The 27,927-nt window shown below is 49.8% G+C and overlaps 2 protein-coding genes across 3 annotated transcripts; both read right to left on the bottom strand.

Moving 5' to 3' along the window:
• Positions 1–5,458: 5,458 nt before the first annotated feature.
• LOC140683557 (serine/threonine-protein kinase PAK 3-like) lies at positions 5,459–11,990 on the bottom strand. The gene is made up of 6 exons (XM_072926166.1): positions 11,882–11,990; positions 11,161–11,278; positions 10,218–10,317; positions 9,578–9,774; positions 7,041–7,178; positions 5,459–5,679 (listed from the first exon to the last, which is right to left on the bottom strand). The coding sequence occupies exons 1-6, from the start codon at positions 11,929–11,931 to the stop codon at positions 5,587–5,589; spliced, it is 696 nt and encodes a 231-aa protein (XP_072782267.1). The 5' UTR covers positions 11,932–11,990; the 3' UTR covers positions 5,459–5,586.
• Positions 11,991–12,784: 794 nt separating this feature from the next.
• On the bottom strand, positions 12,785–15,683 carry LOC140683556 (uncharacterized). 2 transcript variants are annotated; one of them, XR_012054729.1, is made up of 4 exons: positions 15,555–15,683; positions 14,942–15,277; positions 13,896–14,516; positions 12,785–13,589 (listed from the first exon to the last, which is right to left on the bottom strand). XR_012054729.1 is itself a non-coding variant. In XM_072926165.1 (3 exons), exons 1-3 carry the CDS (start codon positions 15,645–15,647, stop codon positions 14,301–14,303), a joined length of 645 nt encoding a protein of 214 aa, XP_072782266.1. In that variant the 5' UTR covers positions 15,648–15,683; the 3' UTR covers positions 13,621–14,300. The 2 variants fall into 2 exon arrangements, 1 of the variants encoding a protein (XP_072782266.1); XM_072926165.1 differs by lacking the exon at positions 12,785–13,589 and having other exon boundaries at positions 13,621–14,516.
• Between the last annotated feature and the right edge of the window lie 12,244 nt (positions 15,684–27,927).

The following is a 27,927-nucleotide window of genomic DNA, read 5'->3' as shown; positions in this document are numbered from 1 at the left end:
TCTGCCAGACAGGCCCACCGGTATGATCCGGACCTGCCTTTTAAATTCATCATATTGGGCAGGCTGCCACACCTCCATGGTGTGATATTTCAATGGACAGACACCCCAAGGAAGGGCAAGGACCAAGACCGAAGGGACCCACTCTCCATCATAGAATGGGTCTTCCTAAGTCACCATCGGTCCAAGAGAATGACAAGGCCACAGGAGTTAGTAGCGGAACTGATCCGCAAAGCAAGAGCTCGGATCAGAGAGTTAGCTGGATGTGACTTTGATTGCATTCACATTCCCATCAAATTGGAATCGGGCCAATTCACCAAGGCCATGCTAGAACATCTGTTACAGGAAAATGAATCCCTGCAGTTCTCTCTAGACAGCTACACAGGCAAAATTTCAGTTTTGAGACCAGCCCACAAAATTTTTGAATCAGAAATTCAATTCGCATTGTCCATCAAACAAATTCAGAGCAAAAAGCCACTCAAGGCCTTGACAGTTTTTACAGACGCGTCCGGGAGTTCCCACAAGTCTGTAATAACTTGGAAAGACCCCCAAACGCAACAGTGGGAGACAGACATTGTGGAGGTGGAAGGCTCCCCTCAAATAGCTGAGTTGGCTGCCGTCGTCAGGGCCTTTGAGCGATTCTCTGAACCTTTTAATTTGGTAACTGATTCGGCATATGTGGCTGGTGTAGTGTCTAGAGCGCAGGACGCTGTTCTACAGGGTGTGTCCAACGAAGCCCTGCACAAGTTGCTCTCGAAACTGATTAAGCTAGTCTCCCACCGAGAGCAACCCTTTTATGTGATGCATATCAGGTCACATACCAACTTGCCAGGGTTTTTGGCAGAGGGCAATCGGCGTGCCGATTCTCTCGCTGCCGCCCCGGCTCAGGTAGCTCCGCTCCCAGATAAGTTCCAGCAGGCTAAGATCAGCCACCAGTTTTACCACCAGAATGCGCCCGGGCTGGTCCGGCAATTCCACCTCACTCGTGACCAAGCCAGAGCCATTGTGGCCACCTGCCCGTCCTGCAAGTCGCTCCCCCTACCATCGGTGAGCTCAGGGGCAAACCCTAGGGGTCTGAAGTCCTGCGAGGTATGGCAGATGGACGTTACTCACATCCATTCCTTTGGGAGGATGAAGTACGTCCATGTCTCCGTGGACACTTTCTCTGGGGCAGTCTTTGCTTCTGCCCACGCAGGGGAGAAGGCCAAAGACATTGAAAAGCATCTGATACAGGCCTTCGCTATGCTGGGCGTCCCTAAATTGATAAAAACAGATAATGCCCCCGGGTACACATCCAAGGGATTTGTCAGCTTCCTGCAGCAATGGGGAATAGAGCACAAAACTGGCATCGCATATTCCCTGACAGGTCAAGCAGTGGTGGAACGGACTCATCAGAGTCTCAAACGCATGCTGAAACAGCAAACACCAACTATGAAGGTGGAGTCCCCTCAGGTTCGGCTCGCGCGTGCCCTCTTTACACTGAATTTCCTAAATTGTTCTTTTGAAAACCTCAACCCACCAGTCACCAGGCACTTTAACAACCACGAGCTGAGCAAGGTTAGGGAAAAACCACCAGTGATCATCAAAAATCCAGAGACTTGGCAGCTGGAAGGGCCCCATGAGTTAGTTACCTGGGGACGGGGATATGCTTGCATGTCCACACCCTCAGGACTGAGATGGGTCCCATCCAAATTTGTCTGGCCATATGTCCCCAAACACCAGACTGATAAGAAAAAGGATCCTCAGGTGAAGCATGCAGCCCTCCGCAGACGGAGAAAGTCTCCCCTCTTCCTTTTTGATTCAGCACCTTCTCTTTCAGAGCCTTCCCTTTCACCATGCAGTTCCCTGGACTCACCTTTCCCTTTTGATTTAAACCTCCCCTCCTCAGAATGCTGACTTATGTTGCTGTTAACATTCATTGTTGTTATTATGAGTTTTAGTAATGTTAAAAGGTTTAAAGGTCATCAATTCCACCGTGCACATCGACCACGCAGTCTTCACCGCCCCATCAGGGCTGACATCCGCTCAACACAGACAGCCAGAGAAGAACCGAGCAGACGCTGGGTTCAACGATGGGGAAAAGGACTGTAAAACCTCCCATTTAAGTTATTTTCTGTTCTTTTCTTTTGAAAAACAGAAGAGGGAGTTGTGGAATTGTGTTATTATATGTTCTATTATGTATAAGGTCATTCCATGTACCCTCTCGCGATCTGTAACAACCTCCCGGGTTCTCCCATTTCCCCCCGCGGTCTGCCTTCCCGAGAAAGTGCCCAGTCACTCTGTTTACGTCTCTCAGACCATCTGTCAGCCATGCGGCGGGGTCGAGAGACGACCTGGCACCCTTCCATCTGTCCATCTCCCATTGGACCCCTGCACCCCACTATCCCCAGTCCCCCCATGGCGTTATCTCATTGGCCGCCCCGGGTTTCCCCTATCCAGTACTTATAGAGCGGGTTGGGGACGCCCCGGTGCTTTTTCTCCCGCCTGGCCCCTGATCGCTGCTGCTGCCCGACCCGCCGCCTCTTCTCCCGCCTGATTCCTGCGTGCTGCCGCGGGCTTTTTCTCCCGCCTGATTCCTGCGTGCTGCCGCGGGCTTTTTCTTCCGCCTGATTCCTGCGTGCTGTCGCGGCTCTTTCTCTCGCCCGGCCCCTGACTGCCGCAACCGCCGCCGCTGCCCCGGGCGATCGCGGCCGCCTCGGACTGTCCTGCGATCGCTGCTGCAGCCTCACCGCCGCCGTCGCCTCTGCACACAGAGCGCCGCGGCTCCACACGCAGCCTCTCTTGGATCGCGGCCAGCTTTGGAGCGCGCCGCCCTGCCCCCGAATCGGCCAGGCGGCACGGACAAATTCAAACTTAGCACGCAGCAGCCTTCTCGGTTTTTGCCTTCCCAACCAAGCCGTAATAAACTGAGATATCGCCCGCGGGGGAAAAAGTCTCTCTCCTTTTATTTGCCTCGGGACTCGCCTCGCTCCCAAACCCACGCAGCACCGGCCGATACCCGCGAGGGTTCGCCGGAAAACACGGAAGCTGCCAGCGCTCCCCCCCCCCTCACGGAGCTAGCTGGGACAAAAGGGGGGACAAGAGAGCGCTAAGGCACCCCTGATCTCTGACAAGTCGCCTCCCCAAGAAAAAGCCTGTCTCAATGGCTTGAAATGAAACCAGTTCCCAATTCCAGCAGGTTGCTGCTCACACCGTAAGCATTTCTACACTACTGTTAACAACCACAGAGATTCAAAACCTTCCAAATTCCAGAACATCAAGTTTTCAAAGGTTTCTGTTCCTCTGCATTTGCTACAAACTCTTGAAATGCTTTCTAGACATATCCTGGAAAATGTTTCAAGAATCAGATTTGCATTGAGTTGCAAAATACTTACTGAGCTCATGGTGTTTAGTGATCAAAAAAAACCCACCAAAATAAGTGGGACAAACTCCAAAAAAGGAATGTCAGGGATGTGATCAATCCCTTTGGTTCCTTTAGGCAGCCCTCTGCAGATTTTTTTGGCGTGACAGAAAGCTGCTCTTCCAAACCTATCAGAAAAGTAGAGGCAAGATTATCCATTTGGATTGCCAGTTTCTTGAACACTCCCATGCCCTAGGACTCCCATTCCCAAGTCTCCAGTTCCTGTCCAAAGCTAGAGGCGAAATCCGTGACTCTGGTACTTGAGCCCACCTGCAGCCCACCTGCAGCCCAGCCCAGCCCCTCAGCATCAGAAGCCTTTCCAAGAATCTTCTGCACTCACCTGTATGGTGAGTCTAGAGTTTGGCTCGCAAATGTCAGCAAATTGCTCTCTATTCCCTCGCGGGATGGAGAAGATGGATGCTCTGCGTCTGCTGCGCAGCAGAGAATCCCTCAACTGGCTCAACAGACTCCGTGCCAACAGAGCCTCCTGCAGCTAAAGGAATGCAGGATTTGTTACGATTAAACTTTTCTTCAACATGTTCTTTTTCTGGGAATTCCTCACAAGCATTTCGTCAATGCAACTGGCAGATGCTTTTGCTGGCTGAAGCCACACTGTGTCTTTCCTTAAGAAATGAATAAAGGAAGCACAAATTGCCTGCTGAAACCCTTCTGCTCCCTTCCAAATCAGATCACTAGTCAAGCACAAGGCTCAGGCTCATCCCCGATTCCCTCTGAGAGACAGGAGGTAATATTTTGCCTCAGCCAAAAGGTCATTACAAAAAAAGAATGAAAGTTGTTGGTGCTAGCTGTTGTTAGTTATGGTTTGCATTTGTTCCAGTTAATTTTTTGGGTGTTGATGTGTGCTGGAAAATGGGGGGGGTTGAACACCAAACCAAAAGGGAAGTACACCCAGCTCAGTTGAATCCTTACTAAGAAAAACGGTTCTCTTTTGCTTTAATGACTTTGTCTCCATTTAATTGTACCTAAGAGTTTATTTCTAACACCTTTCTCCCAGCAGCTCCGAGCTGCAGCGTGGCACAGCTCTTGCTGTGTGCCAGAGAGCACGAAGCAGGCCGGCCTGCTGGCCCTGAATATTTCTGCAAAGCACTCTGCAGGTCACAGCTTTGCTGTGGCTCAGTGCAGAAGTGCAGGCGCTGCCTCCCAGAGCTGTGTGGGGCACTGGCTCCTGCAGCCATGAGCTGACAAGCTGTCCCTGCCTCCCGCTGGCCCATGGTCCCCTGGCACAAGCGCCGTGCCTGAAGGACGCTGCCCTGTGCTCCAGCCTGCCGAGCAGCCCGGCTCCCTGCCCCGGTGCCCAGAGTGCTGCACACACTGCTGACCTTTGCCAGGAGTCGCAGGGCAGCCAGCACAAGAGTGGGAATGCTGAGCCAGGCTCCGCTTCCCCTCGGGAGCAGCCGGCTGCGCTTGGGCGCTGAGAGCAGAGGATGCGCCCACTGCCAGCAAGAGGCACGCAGGGCCGGGCTGTGCCTCCTGCAGCTACAAGGGCCTCCTTGCAGCCTGCCCCTGCCCAGGCTCAGGCTGCTCCGGGCTCTGCCAGGGCTCTGCTGCAGCTCCACGCCGGGCAAGGCCGGGCCCGCTCTCACCTCACACTCGCTGACAGCTCTGCACCGCAGGAGACCTTTCAGAGCACCTCTCTGATCTTTCTGCTTTCTCTGCTGAGCAAGGCTCTCCTCCGGCCAAAGACATTGCCCTTCGCGATACAAATCCAAGTGGCAGGCACCCAAATGCTCTCGAGTCACAGCTGAAGGCCTGCATCTGCACAGGATGTTTTGGCTGCCCCACTCGCCCTTTGGTTTTTCCCGCAAATGCCATTGCCCTTTCTGCCTCAACTGGAAGTGCCACAGATGTGCCAAACGGGGCCGGTGGGCCGTATGCCAAAGGCAGTGTAGTCTGGAGAGGATGAATGAAGAAGAGCCTTCTCCATTTACAAACCATACCAAAGAAGCCATAAGTGTGTCTCAGCACCAATAAAAGACAACTGGCAATTCAGAAGGAAATGTTTTCTGAAGGGGTCAGAAGGAGGGGAATCTTCCAAATGACTTGATGCTTTGAAAACTTTATTTAATTATAATCCTATCCATAAACCTATACTACAAAACTACTTAACAATCCTAATCTAGAGTCCTACTCTACAATCCTACTCTAACTTGGTAATAATATCTTCATCGTTAGATTCTTGTCTTCTTCGTCTTCTTCTTCTTCGCTGAGTTGATGAGTGGTGCCAGGGTGGACGCTGGCTTGGCTGCTGTTACAAATGGATGCTAATCCACAGGAAAAAAAAACAACAAAGAACAGTGAACCATGACATTCCAAGCTCAGTGCTTCACAGACTCAATCAGGATTCCTCTAGCTCCTAGAAGGACCCAGAAAGTAAAACAATGGGACCATCTGCTCCCCACTCATCATGTGCAGGAGCTTGCCATCACAGGCAAACCTGGCCCAGAATCCCACTCATCCATTTATTCTGGTTTCTCCATCTTGCTGGGATTTTTGCCCTGCCAGTGCTCTAGAAATGGTGCTTTCTGTCCCTGGGGTTTTTTCCTTTCAGGAAGCTCCAATGACTCCCAGAGGTCCCTGTCTTGGAAAGACAGGCACCATGCTAACTTCCACAGGCACACAAAGCAGTGTCTGCCTTTCCATGCCCTGCCCCTTCTGTGTGGGATGGCACCTTCCTTCCCAGCAGGGCCAGTCCAGCGGCGATGGGTCCTGCAGTTCCCTCTCTGCCACACAACCTGGCAGTCAGCCTGGGACAGTTCCCCTCTGCCTGAGCATGCCAGGCAGCAGATGGGGCTGGGGCAAGTCCCTCTCAGCTGTCCCTGTTTGTGTGCCAGAAACCTCTAAGGGTGGGGTGGGGGGCATAAACCAGGGCCCCTCAGAGGCTCACAGTGAGTCCCTCAAAGCCCCTCCTGCCCACAGCCAAATCTCTCCAGACTGCTCTGCCAGGACTGGCAGCCTTGGGTTCCTCCACCACTATTTCATGTCTCTTTACCCTGCATTGCTGTACTTCAGTTCTTTTACCATTAGATAAAACTGAACATCCCACCAAATCAGGGCAACAGAAACAGCCAGAAAACAGAGCACCTGTCCTCTCAGGAAATGCGGAGAGAGGTGGAGTTATTCACTTTTGTGAAGAACAGGCCCCAGGGAGACTTTATTGCTGCTTTCCAAGATTTCAGAGTGGCTTTGAAGAAAGTGGGGGACACCTTTTTTAACAGGGCCAGTTACAAGAGAGTGTGGGCAAATAGTTTTAAACACATGGGGATCTAATCAGAGTAGGTCTAAGGAAGACCTTCTTTTCTCGGAGCATGGTGCCACTCTGGCACAGGTTGTCCCAAGAGCTTGTAGGTGCCCCCATCCCTGGAATCATTCCAGGTCAGGTGGGACAGGACTCTGAGCAACCTGATCTCTTTAAAGATGTCCCTGCTCATTGCAGGTCACTTGGACCAGAGGACTTTCCAGAGCCCTGCCAGCCCAGCCCAGTCTAGGATTCCTCACTGTTTTCATTTGAACATCACCAAGAGTGGAGGTGAGGAGGAAGGGGGCTCATCTGATGCCTCGGACCTCGGTGGAGGAGGAGCCCATCCCTCAGACACTGTTTCACCTCAGCCCCTTGGCATTTTACCTGCAGGAGCCTCTTGGCAGACCAGCGCTGCTCTTCGTCTGTCTGCAGGCAGCAGCTCAGAAAGTCACACAGGTGAGGCGAGAATCGGTTGGGCTTCCGCAGCTGTGGTCTCTCTCCTCTGGCTATCGGGAGTTCAGCCTGCATGAAAAGGAAACACGAGGCTCCACCTGCTTCTTTCCCATCTGTAACTGCTCTCCCAGAACCCACTGTTTAAGCTCCACTCTGCAGAGCACTTTCTGATAAGATGGAGATGGTAAAGGAAAGATGACTTTCCTTTACCAACAAAACACCACGGCTTTTCCAACATCCCGCTGATCTTGCCTTGGCAGTCAATTTCATTGACTGACCCAGTTAGTGGGAGCTACATCAGCAAAGCTTCTTTCCTTCTTGGAGGATTCACACCACCTTGACAGGCTTTTCAGAAGATGGACTCTGCTACACTAACACTACTATTTCCAAGGATTAGTACATGAAAGGCATCTCTGCAGTGCTTGTTGGTCCCTTAAGCACAGTGGTCATAAACCAAAACTCATTGAGCTTCTTGTCCTCTTCTAGAAAACAGAGGTGCATGGGAGGCAAGAATGGAAATCCACCAGGTATGCCTCAGGGTGAGGAAACAAACATTTGGAATCTCATATTCAACACAGACCCTTTAAGACACCTGCACAAATGTATTGGGATGAAAATGCCGGCTTAGGCACACAGGAGCCACCTGCAGCTCTGTCTCTCAGCTGCACGTTTCAGCCTCTTTATGTGGCAAAAGGAAACCTTTCCAAGGTCAAATCAGAAGAAGAAGCACCATCCCGATGGTCACCCTCTGCTCATTTGTATACTCAAGTCAATGCATTAATGGCGTCCCCATCGCAAAATATGTCTGTAAGAAGTGGGAGGTTTTGACAGGCTCTCCGTGACACCAGGCTGCAGCCTGGTCTCCAGAAAAATGCTCATCACAATAGTAACAGCTCTGTGCTGGTGGCACTGAAATAGATGGTGACCAAAAAGACTTTGTTATTATCCTCTTCAACCCAGAGGAAAATTTCCAAGCCCAAACCAGCAAGCACACTCCCCTGGAGTATAAATAATTATGGCAGCTTTTTTTCCTTTTCCCACACTCTCAGAGGTCACAAAGGGAGCTTTATCCTGTCTCTCTGCAACTGAGCTCAGCCACTGGACATGGTGGGGAGCTGGAGTCCTCACTGCCCTTAGCACTGTGCAAGCCAGAGATGGCCCTGCTCCTATAGTAAAGGAACACAGCACCAGCATCAACCGCCCACGTTGGATCCCAGCCCCAGGCACCAGGCTGCAAGCTCATCAACTTTTTAAAAGACCCAGAAACAGCCAAGGGTTTAGTGTAACTGCAGTCAGAGAAAAACACATCCTCAACTTATCCAGGCCACCCACACACATGACTGAGCAATGTACAGATTATTTGAAAGCCTGAAAGTTTTGAAGACCCACAGGACTTGGAAAAGATGCTACAGTGTGGAGGAAAATCAATGTGCTGTGGTTAAAAAAAGAAAAAGAAAGCAAAACTGTTGGGGAAGATGAAACCGGAAAACCTTTACAAATATGTATGCCTGGCAAAAGATTTTGAGAATATGGAAACTGTAAGCGAGATTGAAATGAAAAGTAAGCTTTGAGATAGTTACTAGCCTTAGTTACTGAACAACTGGAAAACAATGGTATGGCCAGCTGAAGGTAATCCCCTTTTGATTAAACAACACCCTCTGCTGGCAGACAGGTCCAAGGGTCAGAGCAGACCCTACTAGCTTGGCAGAAGGGGTCCAAAGAGTAGTTTTTAGGGTTTAAAATGTAACACAGTATGGTAATGTAAGGATTCTTATAGGCTGTAGTAAATACTCTAGTATTTGTATCTTGGACTAGATTGGTTAGTGAAAATTTGAACATTCTGCACAGAAGAAGATTTATTGTCTTGTAACAGGAACTTCCTCACTCTTACGGGTCTCTCTTTTGGCTCCTCTTTCGGGCCTGCTCTGAGCTGTGGCTGGCAGCTCCAAGCAGGGCCCTGCATCCACGCCCTTTGCAATAAACCGAAAGTTCCAAGACCTGGCTTCAAAGATCTTTCGTCTCTGTCCATCCCGACCCACTGTCACTCCTACACAAAACTACTTGGGCATTGCTTTAGTGGTTGTGTCTTTTTTCTTTTTCTTTTTCTTTTCTTTTCCGATAAAATTGAAACTGGGAAGGTGTAACGTCAATTTCTTAGGATATTTATCACATGTCTAACCTCTCCACTGAAAAATTCTTGCCCTTCAGAGACAGAGCACCAACGGAGTTCAAAAAGCAAATTAGAAATGTCAGGCAGGTTGCAGGCCAAAATGCCAGGTTTCTGAACTGCTACTTCCCTTCTGATGCAACCGAATTTACAGCAGATGCTGATGTGCTGCAGGGACATGTTTAGAAGGGGACCTTGGTGGAAGTGGTGCCAGCAGATGGCAATGGGATTTGTCCAATGGCACACAGGACATGGGACAGGTGAGAAAGACAAGTGGGATCAGGGAGTATTTGCACCTTACCGAAACAGGAGTTTCATTCCTGTGAGGAACTTCTCGTTCCACCATTTCGATGCCCACAATTCCAAAAGACCATATGTCCACTTTGGGGCCATATGGTTGACCTGTCAGCACTTCAGGCGCCATCCAGCCAGAAGTGCCGGCCACTGAGCTCCGTCTACGCTGCTCAGGGGTGAGCTGAGCAAAGAGGCCAAAGTCAGCTGTGGACAAATAAACATACCATGAAAGCCAGGTCAAGTTAGGAAATCAAGCAAAAGAATTCCCCACTCTCAGTCTATGTGTTGTTGAATCTCCTGAAGAACTGTCCACACTCAGTTTCCTTGGGGCTTTAGCCAAGGAAGTATGGAATTGGCCACTTCCAAAAAAATCACAGTTTTTTAAACGCTGCTCACAGCAGTGGCCTTTATTCCCCTGAAGCTTTAGATTGTAGCTCCCTCCCTCTGGAAGAGACACAAACACACCAACGCCACTCTTGACTTCTCCTGGTTCCTTATACCTCTGTGCACGTTGCAACCGTGCCTTCAGCTCACAGCGGTGGGGCCCTGCACTGCCACCAGCACCATTTCTGGGGAGTTGGCAGCCACTCAAAGCAGCCCCTCACCCCACATCCCTGAACGCTGCTCCTGACCAGGAATATACTGACCCAGCTTGACAGAGCCGTCAGTTCTGAGAAGGATGTTTTCACTCTTCACATCTCGGTAGATCACGTGGTTCCAGTGAAGAAAATCCAGTCCTTGCAGGCACTGAGAGAGAAAACAGAAGCAGGAGGGCAAAAATTAGTGATTTCATCACACAAGAAAGGAAACAGAGTCTCTAAAAGATTCCCTCTGCATGGGAATGGCGAGTAATGGCAGAACACAGTGCCATTGAGAGGAAGAGTTGCTGCTCCAACACTTGCAGAGCAGGACTTTTCTAAGGAAAGGTATGTCAGCTTTTGAAAGAGCAACAGCACCTGCTGTTGTAGACTGTCCCCTGCAAACCAGCCAGGATGACTGCTGCTGCAGTGGATGTGCTTTCTCCATGCAGAGGGCAAAGGAGGAGTTTGGCCAAGAAAGAAAAAGTCCCTCTCTTTGGTGTGAAGCGGATCACTTTTGGGTGGGAGGCTGCATGACGAGAGTTTTGTTGCTGGCCTCAGCACAGACTTGAAGTATCACATCAGTCACCTTCCTGAAGCAAAGAGCATTTTGGCTGCACTACTGTCCTTTTTAGTTGAGGACTGTGAGAAATGAGTCTCTGTTTTTTCTCAGCTGATCATTTCAAATCCTGCCACCAGCACCTTTGCTTTTACAGGCAAGGAATGCAGTGCAGACAGGCTCAAGATACAAGTTTAGGGAGGCAAGGTGGAGAAGAGCAAATACAAATACAGGAGGCAGAGTGAGACTACAACAGCAGGAGATAAGAGTACAAGAACTGAGTACACTGAGTGCAGGAGCACTGGCAGGCAGTTCCCTTGATATGCTTTTACTTGCCCATAGCATACCAGCACAAGGAAAACAAAGTTTATACATGAAACCTCTCATGTTCTGAGCCTCTGTTTCCCAGACAATCCTGCCCAAGCCCTCGGAAGCACAGGTGGGCTTGCTGACCTCCCGACTGATGGCTGCTATCGCGTCTTCAGACAGGTAGGTCTTGCTGATGACATCGCTCAGAGTGCCTCCATCCATGAACTCCATAACCAGCCAGAATTGATTATCCACAAGGTAGCTGAAAGAAGGAAACAAGAGCATGGAGGTAAACATGCATGGTTAGTTTATTTTCTTGGTTCTTATTTCCAAGTCCCTGTGTGACAAGGACAGAAGAAAAGGAACAGACATTCCCTCTAGGCTGTGCATTGTTTGAAACCTGTCTCAAGAAGAAAGGCACAGCTTTGGAAAAGGAGATGTCTTAAATAGCCAGCAAGTAAAAACTGCAGTTTAGGAACAGATAAAAAACTTGTCACACTGCGTGTTTCTGGAAATAATCTTCCTGGCATGCAAAGCAATGGAAAAGAGGGGACATAATCCAAGGAAAATCCATGTTAGTTTACCCAGACGTAAGAGGACTGTTGAAAAAAGTCAAGTCCCAAAATAATGTGGTGGCTGTGAACTTACAGGCTATTAATTTAATTAGATATGACTGATGCAGGTTTTTGAATAATTTTCAAACTATGTGTGCCAGGGAATACTCCTGCAGACAAGATGCACTCTCTTCCCATCCACTGGAGATGAGCAGAGCAGTAATAATTAACCAATAATTACAGCTCTGTTTTGTGCCAGTGAACAATCTTGCATGTTTGCAATATGTAAACAAATATTTACAACAACTCACCTGCCTAAATAGTTGACCACGTTGGGATTCTTATTTATCTTCACAGTCATGAGTTCATAGGCTTTTAGTTCCTTCTTCCTCGGTCCTTGGAGATTTATTTTCTTTATGGCCACCTAAAATGACATTGAAAATCAGTAACTTGAGAAGTGGGTGGCACGAGACCACAAGGCACATGGAGCGAGTGATTTTGCAATGACACAGCCAAGCTGTGCCAAACTGCATTCTGATTAGGCATTGCAGTAATTAGGAACTGACATTGCAATAGCCCATTGCTCCGCTCCCATGGGTGCCAGTTACAGGACACGTGGCCACTGAGGTTTTGCTGTGTCCACTTGGTAACAGTGGTGTCTCACCCACAAACCTCTGAGCCCACTCCCTGCTGCTTTGTATGGGATTCGGAAGTAATCCATGCCTTAATACTCTGTGGCTACATCCCGGGCTAGGGGCAGGGCTTAGGGTTTCTAGGGACGCCTTGCAGATCTCTCCCTATGTGCAGTTCCCAAGTGCAGCACTGCAGGTGTCTGAGGAACTACTGGTAACTTTCAGATGCATTTGCTGGCAACCAGAAGTGAGAATTCAGGACTCTGAAGCTGTCGCCCCAAAGAGCAGTGAGATGCTCTAAGGCACCACCTTTGTTTTAGCAATTGAGAGCGAGTGAGCACATCCTTCTCTGAAATGAACTGCTGCCCTCTGTGCCTTCTTTGTGGCAGCTGAGAAGGTCAAAGACTGTCCGCAATGTCTTTTGCAGGCTGGTACCAGTCTGTGTTTCTTTTGCCTCTTCAGCACAGCTCGACCCAAAGCTCTGGCCACAGCTGCTCACACCAGAGGGGAAAGCCCTTGAGTGCAGCAGAGATTGCGGGGGCTGTTGACATTTACCTCTGCTCCTGTGGCTTTGTTGATTGCTCTAACCACAAATCCAAAAGTCCTAGAAACAAAAAAGCAGCAAAAAAATGAGAAGCCATTTAGCTCTTGCAGTGAAAGCCAGCCCACACAGGAGATCTCTGCTGCAAATGCCTAAGACCTGCAGGATGAAGGCGGGCTCTGCCAGAAGGCAGATGATGCATTTTCCTCTCAAGTGCATGGGCACTGGGTCTGTCCCTGAAGTGCTGCCATCTACTGCCTCAGCTCCTAAAGAGAGCTCCTTCTTTCATCTCAGGTTTCATGTTCTAAATTGCGCAGTTTTCATAGTTTTCATCCTGACCATGGAGAATTTCCTTCAGCAAACTCTTGGAAAGAAATGTTCCTGAGAACTGTTATCTGACAGCTATCAGGGAGTAGGTTGCACTTTCAGGCAAGCAAGTTTCTTCCCCTTTTATTAGTGTGGCTGTATGATTTGGAGAGATAGAAAAATGCTAAGGAAATTAACACAGAGCTGTCCCATACTTGAGAGACATGGAGATCTTCCAGGTCCTGTTCCTTGCTGCAGGCAAGAGACCTTGGCAGCATGAAGATGTCTCTGACAATACTTTCAGGGCACACTCACAAATTCTGAGCAGCACTGAGAGATGGGACAATCTATCCCCAGTGTCTGAACATGGCAATAGATGTCTGTTTGCAGCTGGCCTCACTTCACACTGCATAGATATTCCACCAGAAAAACACCTGGCCCATGGTTATGGAGAAGTAAACTGTGGTTGGACTCACCCGCTGCCAATATATTCCAGTTCAGAATATTTCCCCACGGGGTTTTCCATGTTCACTATTTTCCCTGAGGGAAACAAAATGCAAGATGCTCACTTTAAAGCAAAGATCCCAGCTTCCAGAAGATGCAAAAGGCAGCCCCAGAGCCTGAAGCTTTGAACTCTTTGTGGTTGCCTGGGTAACAACAGCAAGCAGGCCGACAGCTCTGCAGCACAGGTGGCCAGCACACAGACTGATTTTCTACAGCAGTTCCCATGGGGAAATGTCTCTAAATGTCCCTGGGACATCAATCTCAGGAAAAACATTTGGTACAGCTATGCTGAAACATGCACACAATACACTGTCCCTCAGAGAAGAAATACAGCAGACGTACTCAGTTGCTCCAGGGAGTCATCCTTGATCTCCTGGTGCTGAGCAGCGCTGGAGATGGGCAAACTGCCCCGGCTCCACTTCCCAGGTTGGGGAGCAAAGGCTCCTTTAGACAATGCTGCTGCTGCAGCAGGTTTGACAAAGCCCTTGTGGATCTGGAACAAGAAATGAGTTTGTCAGAAAGGTGCCTGGCAGAAATTAGCCTGAAATTCCATTTCAAATGCAAGCCCTTGGTAAGGTTCTGTCAGCCACATGCAGGGCTCTTAAATGGGTTTTTTCTGATGTCCACTTCTCAAACTGGATGGGTCAAAACCAAAGGTTAGTTCTACTCAAGTTCATGGCCAGATTCATGTTCCATTTTCATGGATTTTCTGAAGGATCACTGCCACAATGACCATTCTGCTTCCTCTCAAGGATTCCTTTCCCACTCCAAGGGCTTCAGACACATTTGCAGCTCCTTGTTCAAATGTGTCCACTTTTCCTGCACCATCTTCAGGTCATGCTCAACTTGTAGTAACTTTGGTGGGGACGGTTCCTGTACCTCATGCCAGGCCTGGGGCTCTTCATTGCCACTCATTTGCTGGAAGTCTTTGCAGGCTGCCCGGCGAGATGTCAACGTTTGCACCTCAAGTCAAACAGAAGAAAGCAGTCAGAGACTACGGCTTATCCCTGTCAGTCAAGAGTCATTGACTGTGAGGAAAGGGAAAGAACAGATTTTACAAGGGGTACAGACAGCTTGTTTCAATCCTCCGTCTGGGTCACCATGTTCCCCTGTAAAAACACCTCGAGAAACAAGGAGAGCAGGAACAGGCCAGCAGGAATCAATTTGGATGACTGCTGGCCAAAAGGCCAAAGGACAAGTCCCACTGTCCAGGGCAGCAGTTGAGATTCAGCACACCAGGAAATGTCCTTCAGAGTCTCTGGGGTACACACTACAGCAGGATGGCACTCAGAGGCATCACCTCACTCCCTGAAGCCCTGCACTGGAAAGGCAAGAAGGGCAGAAACCACCAGTTTGGTGACTGCAGTGGCTATCCCTCTTTCACTCACTTGCTCTTGTAGAGCCTGAGGGAGACGACTAAGTTTTTCTCTGATGATTTTAATTTCTTCTTCCTGCCTCTTCTCCTTTGCCTCCATCTTAGTGTGAATTTTCTGAAGCTCCGTGTCCAGCTGTTCCTTCAAGTTCTGAAAAATACGAGAGAGAGGATCTTTCATGAGTGGAGTGGCTGCCACTCTTTCACTCACCTGGTCTTGTTGATCGCCCCTCTGCTGACGGAGATTCATCTCCTCTTGAATTCCTCTCATGTCTTCCTTGTTCCCCTTCTTCACTTCCATGATGGCACTCTGAGCCCCGGGCAGCTCTGCTTGTGACTCTGCCTTGATGTTCTGTACACACAAATGCGGAGCAAGTGACTGGGAGCTGCCATCACGCTCAGCTTTTTCCTCTTGCAGCTTCAAAATCGCATTTATTCAGCCACTTCTTTCTGCTCCCCTACCCACCTCTGCTTCCAGTGCAACCCTCCTGTCCCAGTGCTGACTTTGGCAGATTCCAAGGCTCTGTGCTTTCAGTGCCTCTGGGACTCCTGACCTCCTCAGTCCCAAGAGCTCCATTTTATGCCCCTTTTCCTGCCCTTCCCTCTGAAACCTGGCGAGTCAGGCTTACCTGGCCATTCTCCTGTGGCTCTTTCACCTGCTGCCTGAGCTGCTCTTCCTGTTCTTGGGCTGGGAACAGCTCTCCCCGAGTCTGCCATGGCATCTCTGACAAAGCAGGCTGCTCCTGCTCTTTCTCTGGAAGGACCTGCACAGAAAGCAAGAGAAGATGGGTTTCAACTTTCCATATAACATTTGAGGGCCAAGACTCAAGGACTGATGGGCTCACACGTTCCCAAAGCACTGTGCTGCAGCTCTCCTGGGTCATTCTCTGCCCATGAGGAGGCACAGATGCCAAAGTGACCCTGGCACTGCAATCAGGGGCCATCTGGGGCTGAAGCTCCAGCTGCCTCTGAGGCAGCTGACAGGGAAGGTGTGGCATTTTTCAAGGGTCTGCTGAGGACCTCCCTCTGCTTCTGCCTTGCTCTGTTTGTCTTTCAGTAGTGACTGACACCCCACCCTGTCCCACAGCTCCATCCTGGCTCTGCAGGTGCCTTCCTCTGTGAGCTCAGCCCTTGTGAGAGACACTTCTGGAGTTCATGTTCTCTTCACCAACTAAAACATGGAATTCTTCCACCTCTCTGGGACAGGCTGAACATTAAAGCATTAACGGGGGGCTTCAGGAAGAAGAGGCTGGAGGAGGAAACCATGTCTGAGGGGAAAAAACCACCACATCTGGAGGAGGAAACAGCTCTGCCTGCTCAGAATCGGTCATCGGAACATGTCTTTAATCCTCTCCTGAAAGGGATGCTTTACGTGAACTTTGCACCTCCAACTGCTTTGGACCAGAGCCAAGAAGATTCAATTATGCAAATGTTACATAGATAGATAGATAGATAGATAGATAGATAGATAGATAGATAGAGAGACAGACAGACAGATCTCACTTTTATAATCTCTCTTTACTATCATTTTTGTTCCTACATACATCAACACTTGGTAGCCATTGCCCCAGTCAGCAGCAATCCCGAGACTGCTCTCCTGTTCCTTCAATAAACCACACTCTCAGGGAATCTGGAGCATTTAGGTCCTTATGGAATACAAGAAGATCCAGAGCATTGCACTGGGAACTGCACTCTTGCAGCATCTGTGCTTGGCCAAGTGCTGCTCTTGGACTCGACCACACTGACACTGCTAAAGGGGCTGCAATCAGGAATAAAGGCTAGGCCCTCCCAGCTCCTCTGATCTTTGAGGACCAGCTGGAATGCAAGAGCATTGATTTCCTGCTCAATTCCCAAACACCACACCTCCTGATTTCCTGGGTTGCAAAAAGACACAGGGACTGTAAATATGAAAGCGAAGAGCAAGGCCCTGTTGACTGCCCTGGCACCACAACAGCTCCATGCCCCAAACAATGTGTTCTCATGCAAAAATACTGCATCCTCCAGAAAGGCCCCCTTACAAAAGAAAATGCAAGCAGAATCTTTACAAGCGCAGAAAAAGGGTAGGAAAGATGGAGGAAAATCCATCTGCATTGCTAAAAACCAAAAAATTGAACAGGAATTCCCCTCCTAAAAAAGGAACAAAAACAAGACAGAAGAGCCACAGATGCCAGTGGAAAAAACACTAGGATAACGTGAGGAGATATATGCCGATGAAACAGCCCATGTGGCAAGCACTCAGCATCCTCAGCCAGCAACAGCAAGGGCTGGCTCATCAGAAATTTGCAGCTCTGTCTTGCACTAAAGACAGCACCACCCACAACTGGCACTTACTGGCTCCAAAGATTCAGGCTGTGCTGTGACCACTGATGGAGCCTCGAGGTCATACTGCTCAACTTGCTCTCGTTTGGCTTCTTCACCAAGAGGAGATGGAGCCAGGGCAGACACTGCTGTTGTCTCTATCATCTGTGGCAAGAGAGAAGCATGAGGGACAGGCTGATACCTATCATTTATAACCTTCTATCTTCTCCCATCTACCACCATATCTTGGAAGGAAAGTTGAGAGACTTGGATTACAATGGGGTTCTAAAGTGCTCTCGTGTATTAAAATTGGCTACTACAACTGTAATGCAACTTGCTCTGATTTAAATATCCCAACCTGTCTACTATCAGGTGACAATGATCTATTTGTGTAAGTGACCTTGTAATTCTTGAAAGCTAAGAAATGCAACAGTGAAACTTGCTGCTCTGCCTTGCACTAAAGACAGCACCACCCACAACTGGCACTTACTGGCTCAGCAGATTCAGGCTCTGGCGTGACCACTGATGGAGCCTCGTGGTCATACTCCTCAATTTGCTCCTCTTTGGCTTCTTCACCAGAAGCAGAGGGAGCCAAGGCAGACACTGTTGTTGCCTCTGTCATCTGTGGCAAGAGAGAAGCATGAGGGACAGGCTGTTACCTATCATTTATAACCTTCTATCTTCTCCCATCTACCACCATATCTTCCAAGGAAAGTCGAGAGACTTGGATTATAATGGGATTCTAAGGCACTCTCATGGTATTGAAATTGGCCAATCCACCTATAATGCAAATTGCTCTGAATTAAATATTCCACCCTGCCTACTATCAGGTAGGCAGTGATCTATTTGTGTAAGTGACCTTGTAATTCTTGAAAGCTCTGAAATGCAACAGTGAAACTTGCAGCTCTGCCTTGCACTAAAGACAGCACCACCCACAACTGGCACTTACTGGCTCAGGAGATTCAGGCTCAGGCGTGACCCCTGATTGAGCCTCAAGGTCATACTCCTCAATTTGCTCCTCTGTGGCTTCTTCTCCAGGAGGAGAGGGAGCCAGGGCAGACACTGCTGTTGTCTCTATCATCTGTGGCAAGAGAGAAGCATGAGGGACAGGCCATTACCTATCATTCAAAACCGCATTTCTTCTCACATCTACCACCATATCTTGCAAGGAAAATTGAGAATCTTTGATTACAATGGGATTCTAAAGTGCTCTCGTGTATTAAAATTGGCTACTACAACTGTAATGCAACTTGCTCTGATTTAAATATCCCAACCTGTCTACTATCAGGTGACAATGATCTATTTGTGTAAGTGACCTTGTAATTCTTGAAAGCTCTGAAATACAACAGTGAAACTTGCAGCTCTGCCTTGCACTAAAGACAGCACCACCCACAACGGGCACTTACTGCCTCAGGAGATTCAGGCTCAGGCGTGAGTCCCGATGGAGCCTCAAGGTCATACTCCTCAATTTGCTCCTCTTTGGCTTGTTCACCAGGAGGAGAGGGAGCCAGGGCAGACACTGCTGGTGTCTCTGTCATCTGTGGCAAGAGAGAAGCATGAGGGACAAGCCGTTACCTATCATTTATAATCTCGTTTCTCCTCGGATCCACAACCACCTCTTAAAAGGAAAAATTATCCACTTTGTTAGCAATGCGATTCTAAGTCACTCTGACCAGATTAAAATGGGCTAACTCAACAGAACTCTATTTAATGCACTCTATGTATTTGATAGTCCTTCCTGGCTGCCATCAGCAAGCAACTGTGCCTTGGCACAAAGGAGCTTTTGGCTCTTTAAAGCCCTGAAATGCAAAAGTAGGAAATAGCCAGCAAGGCCTTTGCTGTTGCTGTGGCAGACATGGAAAACTCAGACTGGATCAGAATCCTAACCAGTGCAAGGAAAGGGCAGGAAAGGTTGTGCAGAAGAATCTGTGCTTGCTGGAAAGAGAGAAAATGGGCAGGGCTTTACCTCCTACCAAACCAAGTCAAACCAAGTCAAAAGTGTCCCCTCCTCAGGTGGCTAAAACACTTGGAGGCAGTGAGGGCATGTTTGGCAGGGGAACAGCCATGGTGATGAGCACTGTCATGTATGGATCTATGGAAGTGTGCCTGAAGGTCCCTCACGAGCCTCCCGTTGTCCAGGCTGAAACACCCTGAGCACCTCCTCCTTGGCCTTGCGCTCCACACCCTTCCCCAGCTCCCGTGTCCTTCTCTGCACACGCCCAGCGCCTCAAGGACTTCCTTCTTCAGAGGGGCCCACATGTAGACACATCACTGTGGAGTTGTGCTCGCCCTGTATATCCCCTCATAATGGTTTGTCCCTCCATATCCCCTCTTTGTATCCGTTTGGTTCATCCCAGCTTTCCCATCAGAATCTGTATGTCCATCAAACCCCAAAATCCCTGACTCATCCCCCTGTCTCCTCCCAGGTGATGTGTCCATCACCTCGTGACCCTTCCCCTTTGTCCAGAGCCTTCTCCCAGGGTCACCAGGTAACTGGACCCTGGCTCGGGGCTCCTCCCCCACCCCCTCCTCAGTGGTCACTCTGAGGCCTTGCCCCCAGAGAGCCACTCCCAAGTCCTTCCCCTGTTGGCTGCTCGGGTTTCCCCGTCCCCCTATATCTGGCTCCTCTGGGCAGGGACACCCTCTCTTGCTCTGGATGTCCTTCGGGTTTGGATGCGGCCTGGGATCTCTCCAGGCCCTCATTAAATTTCGGAACTAATCCTGAGGAGGAGCGCCTCTTTCTCTTGCTTGTCGGACCAGCTTGTCTTTGAACTCACGAGGGAGCTTCTCAAAGCCCCCCAGGATCCAAGGAGAAGTTCCCTCCCTCTGCCCGACTCGCCCCACTGCCCAGCTGGACGGGGTGCACTGGGGACTGATCACCCGTGGATTTGAGGGTGACACGCAGCACAGAACTTCCAGCTATGGTTGCAGCGCTGCCCAGCCCAGGGGGACGGTCACTGCCCTGCTCCTGCTGCCCCACTGCTGATGACACAGGCCAGGGTGCCCTTGGCCTTCTTGGCCACCTGGCCAGGTCCTGGCCCACCTTCAGCTGCTTTTGACCGGCACCCCTGGGTCCTTTTGGCCCACACAGCGTCCCAGCCACAAAGTTGCCCATTGGATTAAAAATACAGCATCCACCATTTCAAAATGTCCTTCCTCTTCTGAGCAACACAAGACTGCAGTCATGGACTTGCAGCTTCACCTCCCCCCGGCCCCGCCTCCAGGCTGCAGTGCACTTTTCAAAGCTGCAGACTACACCAAATAATGCATCCACAGAACCTTGCTTTTTGCCTCACAAGAGGGCTTCACAATTATAAACTTAGTTTCTTTGGCCAGATCTTGTCCCCCACAGATTCATGGACAACACACTCGTCTACTTGCAGCTTATCAAAAGTCACAAGACAGCTGAGCCGCACACTTTGTAGAACTGAATAAATACTCGAGAAACTGCAGACCCGTTTCACCAGCCAAACACGTGTTTCCACAAAGAGAAAGCAAACAAACCAAGCCCTGAGACCTCCAGCACTACCTCGTGCGCCCTTGGCCATGGCCCTGCAGAAGCCCAAGAGACAGAGCTTCACTGAGTTGAGCAGCCAGACGCTCATCCTGAGGCAACAGGCTTTGGTGCCTAAACATGACAGGTCCAAGGCCAATTTCTAGCTGGAGGTCACTGCCTGCAGGAAATCGCTGGGTCCTGGCAGGACTCCAGCACTCAGCATCCTCGCCAGCAACAGCAAGAGCAGGCTGGTCAGAAACTTGCAGCTCTGCCTTGCACTAAATACAGCATCACCCACAACTGGCACTTGCCGTTTCAGAAGATTCAGGCTCTAGTGTGACCACTGATGGAGCCTCACGGTCATTCTTTTCAATTTGCTCCTCTCTGGCTTCTTCTTCAGGAGCAGAGGGAGCCAGGGCAGACACTGTTGTTTCCTCTGTCATCTGTGGCAAGAGAGAAGCATGAGGGACAGGCTGTTACCTATCATCTATAACTTCCTATATTCTCACATCTACCACCATTTCTTCCAAGGAAAATTGAGAAACTTTAATTGCAGTGGGATTCCAATGAGCTCTCGTGGTATTAAAATTGGTTAATCCACCTGTACTGCAAATTGCTCTGAAATAAATATTCCACCCTCCCTTCTATCAGATAGCAATGATCTCTTTGTAACTGACGTTATAAATCTTGAAAGCTCTGAAACGCAAAAGCGAAACTTGCAGCTCTGCCATGCACTAAAGACAGCACCACCCACAACTGGCACTTACTGGCTCTGAAGATTCAGGCTCTGCTGAGACCCCTGATGGAGCCTCACGGTCATACTGCTCAATATGGTCCTCTTCATATTCTTCTCTAGGAGCAGAGGTGGCTGGGGCAGACAGTGATGCTGGTTTTGTGCTCTGGGGCAAGAGAGAAACATGAGGGACAGGCCATTACCTATCATTTAAAACCGCATTTCTTCTCACATCTACCACCATTTCTTGCAAGGAAAATTGAGAATCTTTGATTACAATGGGGTTCTAAAGTGCTCTCGTGTATTAAAATTGGCTACTACAACTGTAATGCAACTTGCTCTGATTTAAATATCCCAACCTGTCTACTATCAGGTGACAATGATCTATTTGTGTAAGTGACCTTGTAATTCTTGAAAGCTAAGAAATGCAACAGTGAAACTTGCTGCTCTGCCTTGCACTAAAGACAGCACCACCCACAACTGGCACTTACTGGCTCAGCAGATTCAGGCTCTGGCGTGACCACTGATGGAGCCTCGTGGTCATACTCCTCAATTTGCTCCTCTTTGGCTTCTTCACCAGAAGCAGAGGGAGCCAAGGCAGACACTGTTGTTGCCTCTGTCATCTGTGGCAAGAGAGAAGCATGAGGGACAGGCTGTTACCTATCATTTATAACCTTCTATCTTCTCCCATCTACCACCATATCTTCCAAGGAAAGTTGAGAGACTTGGATTATAATGGGATTCTAAGGCACTCTCATGGTATTGAAATTGGCCAATCCACCTATAATGCAAATTGCTCTGAATTAAATATTCCACCTTGCCTACTATCAGGTAGCAATAATCTATTTGTGTAAGTGACCTTGTAATTCTTGAAAGCTCTGAAATGCAACAGTGAAACTTGCAGCTCTGCCTTGCACTAAAGACAGCACCACCCACAATGGGCACTTACTGGCTCAGGAGATTCAGGCTCTGGTATGACCCCTGATTGAGCCTCAAGGTCATACTCCTCAATTTGCTCCTCTTTGGCTTGTTCACCAGGAGGAGAGGGAGCCAGGGCAGACACTGCTGGTGTCTCTGTCATCTGTGGCAAGAGAGAAGCATGAGGGACAAGCCGTTACCTATCATTTATAATCTCGTTTCTCCTCGGATCCACAACCACCTCTTAAAAGGAAAAATTATCCACTTTGTTAGCAATGCGATTCTAAGTCACTCTGACCAGATTAAAATGGGCTAACTCAACAGAACTCTATTTAATGCACTCTATGTATTTGATAGTCCTTCCTGGCTGCCATCAGCAAGCAACTGTGCCTTGGCACAAAGGAGCTTTTGGCTCTTTAAAGCCCTGAAATGCAAAAGTAGGAAATAGCCAGCAAGGCCTTTGCTGTTGCTGTGGCAGACATGGAAAACTCAGACTGGATCAGAATCCTAACCAGTGCAAGGAAAGGGCAGGAAAGGTTGTGCAGAAGAATCTGTGCTTGCTGGAAAGAGAGAAAATGGGCAGGGCTTTACCTCCTACCAAACCAAGTCAAACCAAGTCAAAAGTGTCCCCTCCTCAGGTGGCTAAAACACTTGGAGGCAGTGAGGGCATGTTTGGCAGGGGAACAGCCATGGTGATGAGCACTGTCATGTATGGATCTATGGAAGTGTGCCTGAAGGTCCCTCACGAGCCTCCCGTTGTCCAGGCTGAAACACCCTGAGCACCTCCTCCTTGGCCTTGCGCTCCACACCCTTCCCCAGCTCCCGTGTCCTTCTCTGCACACGCCCAGCGCCTCAAGGACTTCCTGCTTCAGAGGGGCCCACATGTAGACACATCACTGTGGAGTTGTGCTCGCCCTGTATATCCCCTCATAATGGTTTGTCCCTCCATATCCCCTCTTTGTATCCGTTTGGTTCATCCCAGCTTTCCCATCAGCACCTGTATGTCCATCAAACCCCAAAATCCCTGACTCATCCCCCTGTCTCCTCCCAGGTGATGTGTCCATCACCTCGTGACCCTTCCCCTTTGTCCAGAGCCTTCTCCCAGGGTCACCAGGTAACTGGACCCTGGCTCGGGGCTCCTCCCCCACCCCCTCCTCAGTGGTCACGCTGAGGCCTTGCCCCCAGAGAGCCACTCCCAAGTCCTTCCCCTGTTGGCTGCTCGGGTTTCCCCGTCCCCCTATATCTGGCTCCTCTGGGCAGGGACACCCTCTCTTGCTCTGGATGTCCTTCGGGTTTGGATGCGGCCTGGGATCTCTCCAGGCCCTCATTAAATTTCGGAACTAATCCTGAGGAGGAGCGCCTCTTTCTCTTGCTTGTCGGACCAGCTTGTCTTTGAACTCACGAGGGAGCTTCTCAAAGCCCCCCAGGATCCAAGGAGAAGTTCCCTCCCTCTGCCCGACTCGCCCCACTGCCCAGCTGGACGGGGTGCACTGGGGACTGATCACCCGTGCATTTGAGGGTGACACGCAGCACAGAACTTCCAGCTATGGTTGCAGCGCTGCCCAGCCCAGGGGGACGGTCACTGCCCTGCTCCTGCTGCCCCACTGCTGATGACACAGGCCAGGGTGCCCTTGGCCTTCTTGGCCACCTGGCCAGGTCCTGGCCCACCTTCAGCTGCTTTTGACCGGCACCCCTGGGTCCTTTTGGCCCACACAGCGTCCCAGCCACAAAGTTGCCCATTGGATTAAAAATACAGCATCCACCATTTCAAAATGTCCTTCCTCTTCTGAGCAACACAAGACTGCAGTCATGGACTTGCAGCTTCACCTCCCCCCGGCCCCGCCTCCAGGCTGCAGTGCACTTTTCAAAGCTGCAGACTACACCAAATAATGCATCCACAGAACCTTGCTTTTTGCCTCACAAGAGGGCTTCACAATTATAAACTTAGTTTCTTTGGCCAGATCTTGTCCCCCACAGATTCATGGACAACACACTCGTCTACTTGCAGCTTATCAAAAGTCACAAGACAGCTGAGCCGCACACTTTGTAGAACTGAATAAATACTCGAGAAACTGCAGACCCGTTTCACCAGCCAAACACGTGTTTCCACAAAGAGAAAGCAAACAAACCAAGCCCTGAGACCTCCAGCACTACCTCGTGCGCCCTTGGCCATGGCCCTGCAGAAGCCCAAGAGACAGAGCTTCACTGAGTTGAGCAGCCAGACGCTCATCCTGAGGCAACAGGCTTTGGTGCCTAAACATGACAGGTCCAAGGCCAATTTCTAGCTGGAGGTCACTGCCTGCAGGAAATCGCTGGGTCCTGGCAGGACTCCAGCACTCAGCATCCTCGCCAGCAACAGCAAGAGCAGGCTGGTCAGAAACTTGCAGCTCTGCCTTGCACTAAATACAGCATCACCCACAACTGGCACTTGCCGTTTCAGAAGATTCAGGCTCTAGTGTGACCACTGATGGAGCCTCACGGTCATTCTTTTCAATTTGCTCCTCTCTGGCTTCTTCTTCAGGAGCAGAGGGAGCCAGGGCAGACACTGTTGTTTCCTCTGTCATCTGTGGCAAGAGAGAAGCATGAGGGACAGGCTGTTACCTATCATCTATAACTTCCTATATTCTCACATCTACCACCATTTCTTCCAAGGAAAATTGAGAAACTTTAATTGCAGTGGGATTCCAATGAGCTCTCGTGGTATTAAAATTGGTTAATCCACCTGTACTGCAAATTGCTCTGAAATAAATATTCCACCCTCCCTTCTATCAGATAGCAATGATCTCTTTGTAACTGACGTTATAAATCTTGAAAGCTCTGAAACGCAAAAGCGAAACTTGCAGCTCTGCCATGCACTAAAGACAGCACCACCCACAACTGGCACTTACTGGCTCTGAAGATTCAGGCTCTGCTGAGACCCCTGATGGAGCCTCACGGTCATACTGCTCAATATGGTCCTCTTCATATTCTTCTCTAGGAGCAGAGGTGGCTGGGGCAGACAGTGATGCTGGTTTTGTGCTCTGGGGCAAGAGAGAAACATGAGGGACAGGCCATTACCTATCATTTAAAACCGCATTTCTTCTCACATCTACCACCATTTCTTGCAAGGAAAATTGAGAATCTTTGATTACAATGGGGTTCTAAAGTGCTCTCGTGTATTAAAATTGGCTACTACAACTGTAATGCAACTTGCTCTGATTTAAATATCCCAACCTGTCTACTATCAGGTGACAATGATCTATTTGTGTAAGTGACCTTGTAATTCTTGAAAGCTAAGAAATGCAACAGTGAAACTTGCTGCTCTGCCTTGCACTAAAGACAGCACCACCCACAACTGGCACTTACTGGCTCAGCAGATTCAGGCTCTGGCGTGACCACTGATGGAGCCTCGTGGTCATACTCCTCAATTTGCTCCTCTTTGGCTTCTTCACCAGAAGCAGAGGGAGCCAAGGCAGACACTGTTGTTGCCTCTGTCATCTGTGGCAAGAGAGAAGCATGAGGGACAGGCTGTTACCTATCATTTATAACCTTCTATCTTCTCCCATCTACCACCATATCTTCCAAGGAAAGTTGAGAGACTTGGATTATAATGGGATTCTAAGGCACTCTCATGGTATTGAAATTGGCCAATCCACCTATAATGCAAATTGCTCTGAATTAAATATTCCACCTTGCCTACTATCAGGTGACAATGATCTATTTGTGTAAGTGACCTTGTAATTCTTGAAAGCTCTGAAATACAACAGTGAAACTTGCAGCTCTGCCTTGCACTAAAGACAGCACCACCCACAACGGGCACTTACTGCCTCAGGAGATTCAGGCTCAGGCGTGAGTCCCGATGGAGCCTCAAGGTCATACTCCTCAATTTGCTCCTCTTTGGCTTGTTCACCAGGAGGAGAGGGAGCCAGGGCAGACACTGCTGGTGTCTCTGTCATCTGTGGCAAGAGAGAAGCATGAGGGACAAGCCGTTACCTATCATTTATAATCTCGTTTCTCCTCGGATCCACAACCACCTCTTAAAAGGAAAAATTATCCACTTTGTTAGCAATGCGATTCTAAGTCACTCTGACCAGATTAAAATGGGCTAACTCAACAGAACTCTATTTAATGCACTCTATGTATTTGATAGTCCTTCCTGGCTGCCATCAGCAAGCAACTGTGCCTTGGCACAAAGGAGCTTTTGGCTCTTTAAAGCCCTGAAATGCAAAAGTAGGAAATAGCCAGCAAGGCCTTTGCTGTTGCTGTGGCAGACATGGAAAACTCAGACTGGATCAGAATCCTAACCAGTGCAAGGAAAGGGCAGGAAAGGTTGTGCAGAAGAATCTGTGCTTGCTGGAAAGAGAGAAAATGGGCAGGGCTTTACCTCCTACCAAACCAAGTCAAACCAAGTCAAAAGTGTCCCCTCCTCAGGTGGCTAAAACACTTGGAGGCAGTGAGGGCATGTTTGGCAGGGGAACAGCCATGGTGATGAGCACTGTCATGTATGGATCTATGGAAGTGTGCCTGAAGGTCCCTCACGAGCCTCCCGTTGTCCAGGCTGAAACACCCTGAGCACCTCCTCCTTGGCCTTGCGCTCCACACCCTTCCCCAGCTCCCGTGTCCTTCTCTGCACACGCCCAGCGCCTCAAGGACTTCCTTCTTCAGAGGGGCCCACATGTAGACACATCACTGTGGAGTTGTGCTCGCCCTGTATATCCCCTCATAATGGTTTGTCCCTCCATATCCCCTCTTTGTATCCGTTTGGTTCATCCCAGCTTTCCCATCAGAATCTGTATGTCCATCAAACCCCAAAATCCCTGACTCATCCCCCTGTCTCCTCCCAGGTGATGTGTCCATCACCTCGTGACCCTTCCCCTTTGTCCAGAGCCTTCTCCCAGGGTCACCAGGTAACTGGACCCTGGCTCGGGGCTCCTCCCCCACCCCCTCCTCAGTGGTCACTCTGAGGCCTTGCCCCCAGAGAGCCACTCCCAAGTCCTTCCCCTGTTGGCTGCTCGGGTTTCCCCGTCCCCCTATATCTGGCTCCTCTGGGCAGGGACACCCTCTCTTGCTCTGGATGTCCTTCGGGTTTGGATGCGGCCTGGGATCTCTCCAGGCCCTCATTAAATTTCGGAACTAATCCTGAGGAGGAGCGCCTCTTTCTCTTGCTTGTCGGACCAGCTTGTCTTTGAACTCACGAGGGAGCTTCTCAAAGCCCCCCAGGATCCAAGGAGAAGTTCCCTCCCTCTGCCCGACTCGCCCCACTGCCCAGCTGGACGGGGTGCACTGGGGACTGATCACCCGTGGATTTGAGGGTGACACGCAGCACAGAACTTCCAGCTATGGTTGCAGCGCTGCCCAGCCCAGGGGGACGGTCACTGCCCTGCTCCTGCTGCCCCACTGCTGATGACACAGGCCAGGGTGCCCTTGGCCTTCTTGGCCACCTGGCCAGGTCCTGGCCCACCTTCAGCTGCTTTTGACCGGCACCCCTGGGTCCTTTTGGCCCACACAGCGTCCCAGCCACAAAGTTGCCCATTGGATTAAAAATACAGCATCCACCATTTCAAAATGTCCTTCCTCT

Source organism: Taeniopygia guttata, chromosome 3 (genome assembly GCF_048771995.1).
Source record: "Taeniopygia guttata chromosome 3, bTaeGut7.mat, whole genome shotgun sequence".
In the NCBI taxonomy this organism is placed as follows: Eukaryota; Metazoa; Chordata; class Aves; order Passeriformes; family Estrildidae; genus Taeniopygia; species Taeniopygia guttata.
The sequence above is the reverse complement of the archived record's forward strand: the minus strand, read 5'-3'. Positions and strand labels throughout refer to the sequence as shown.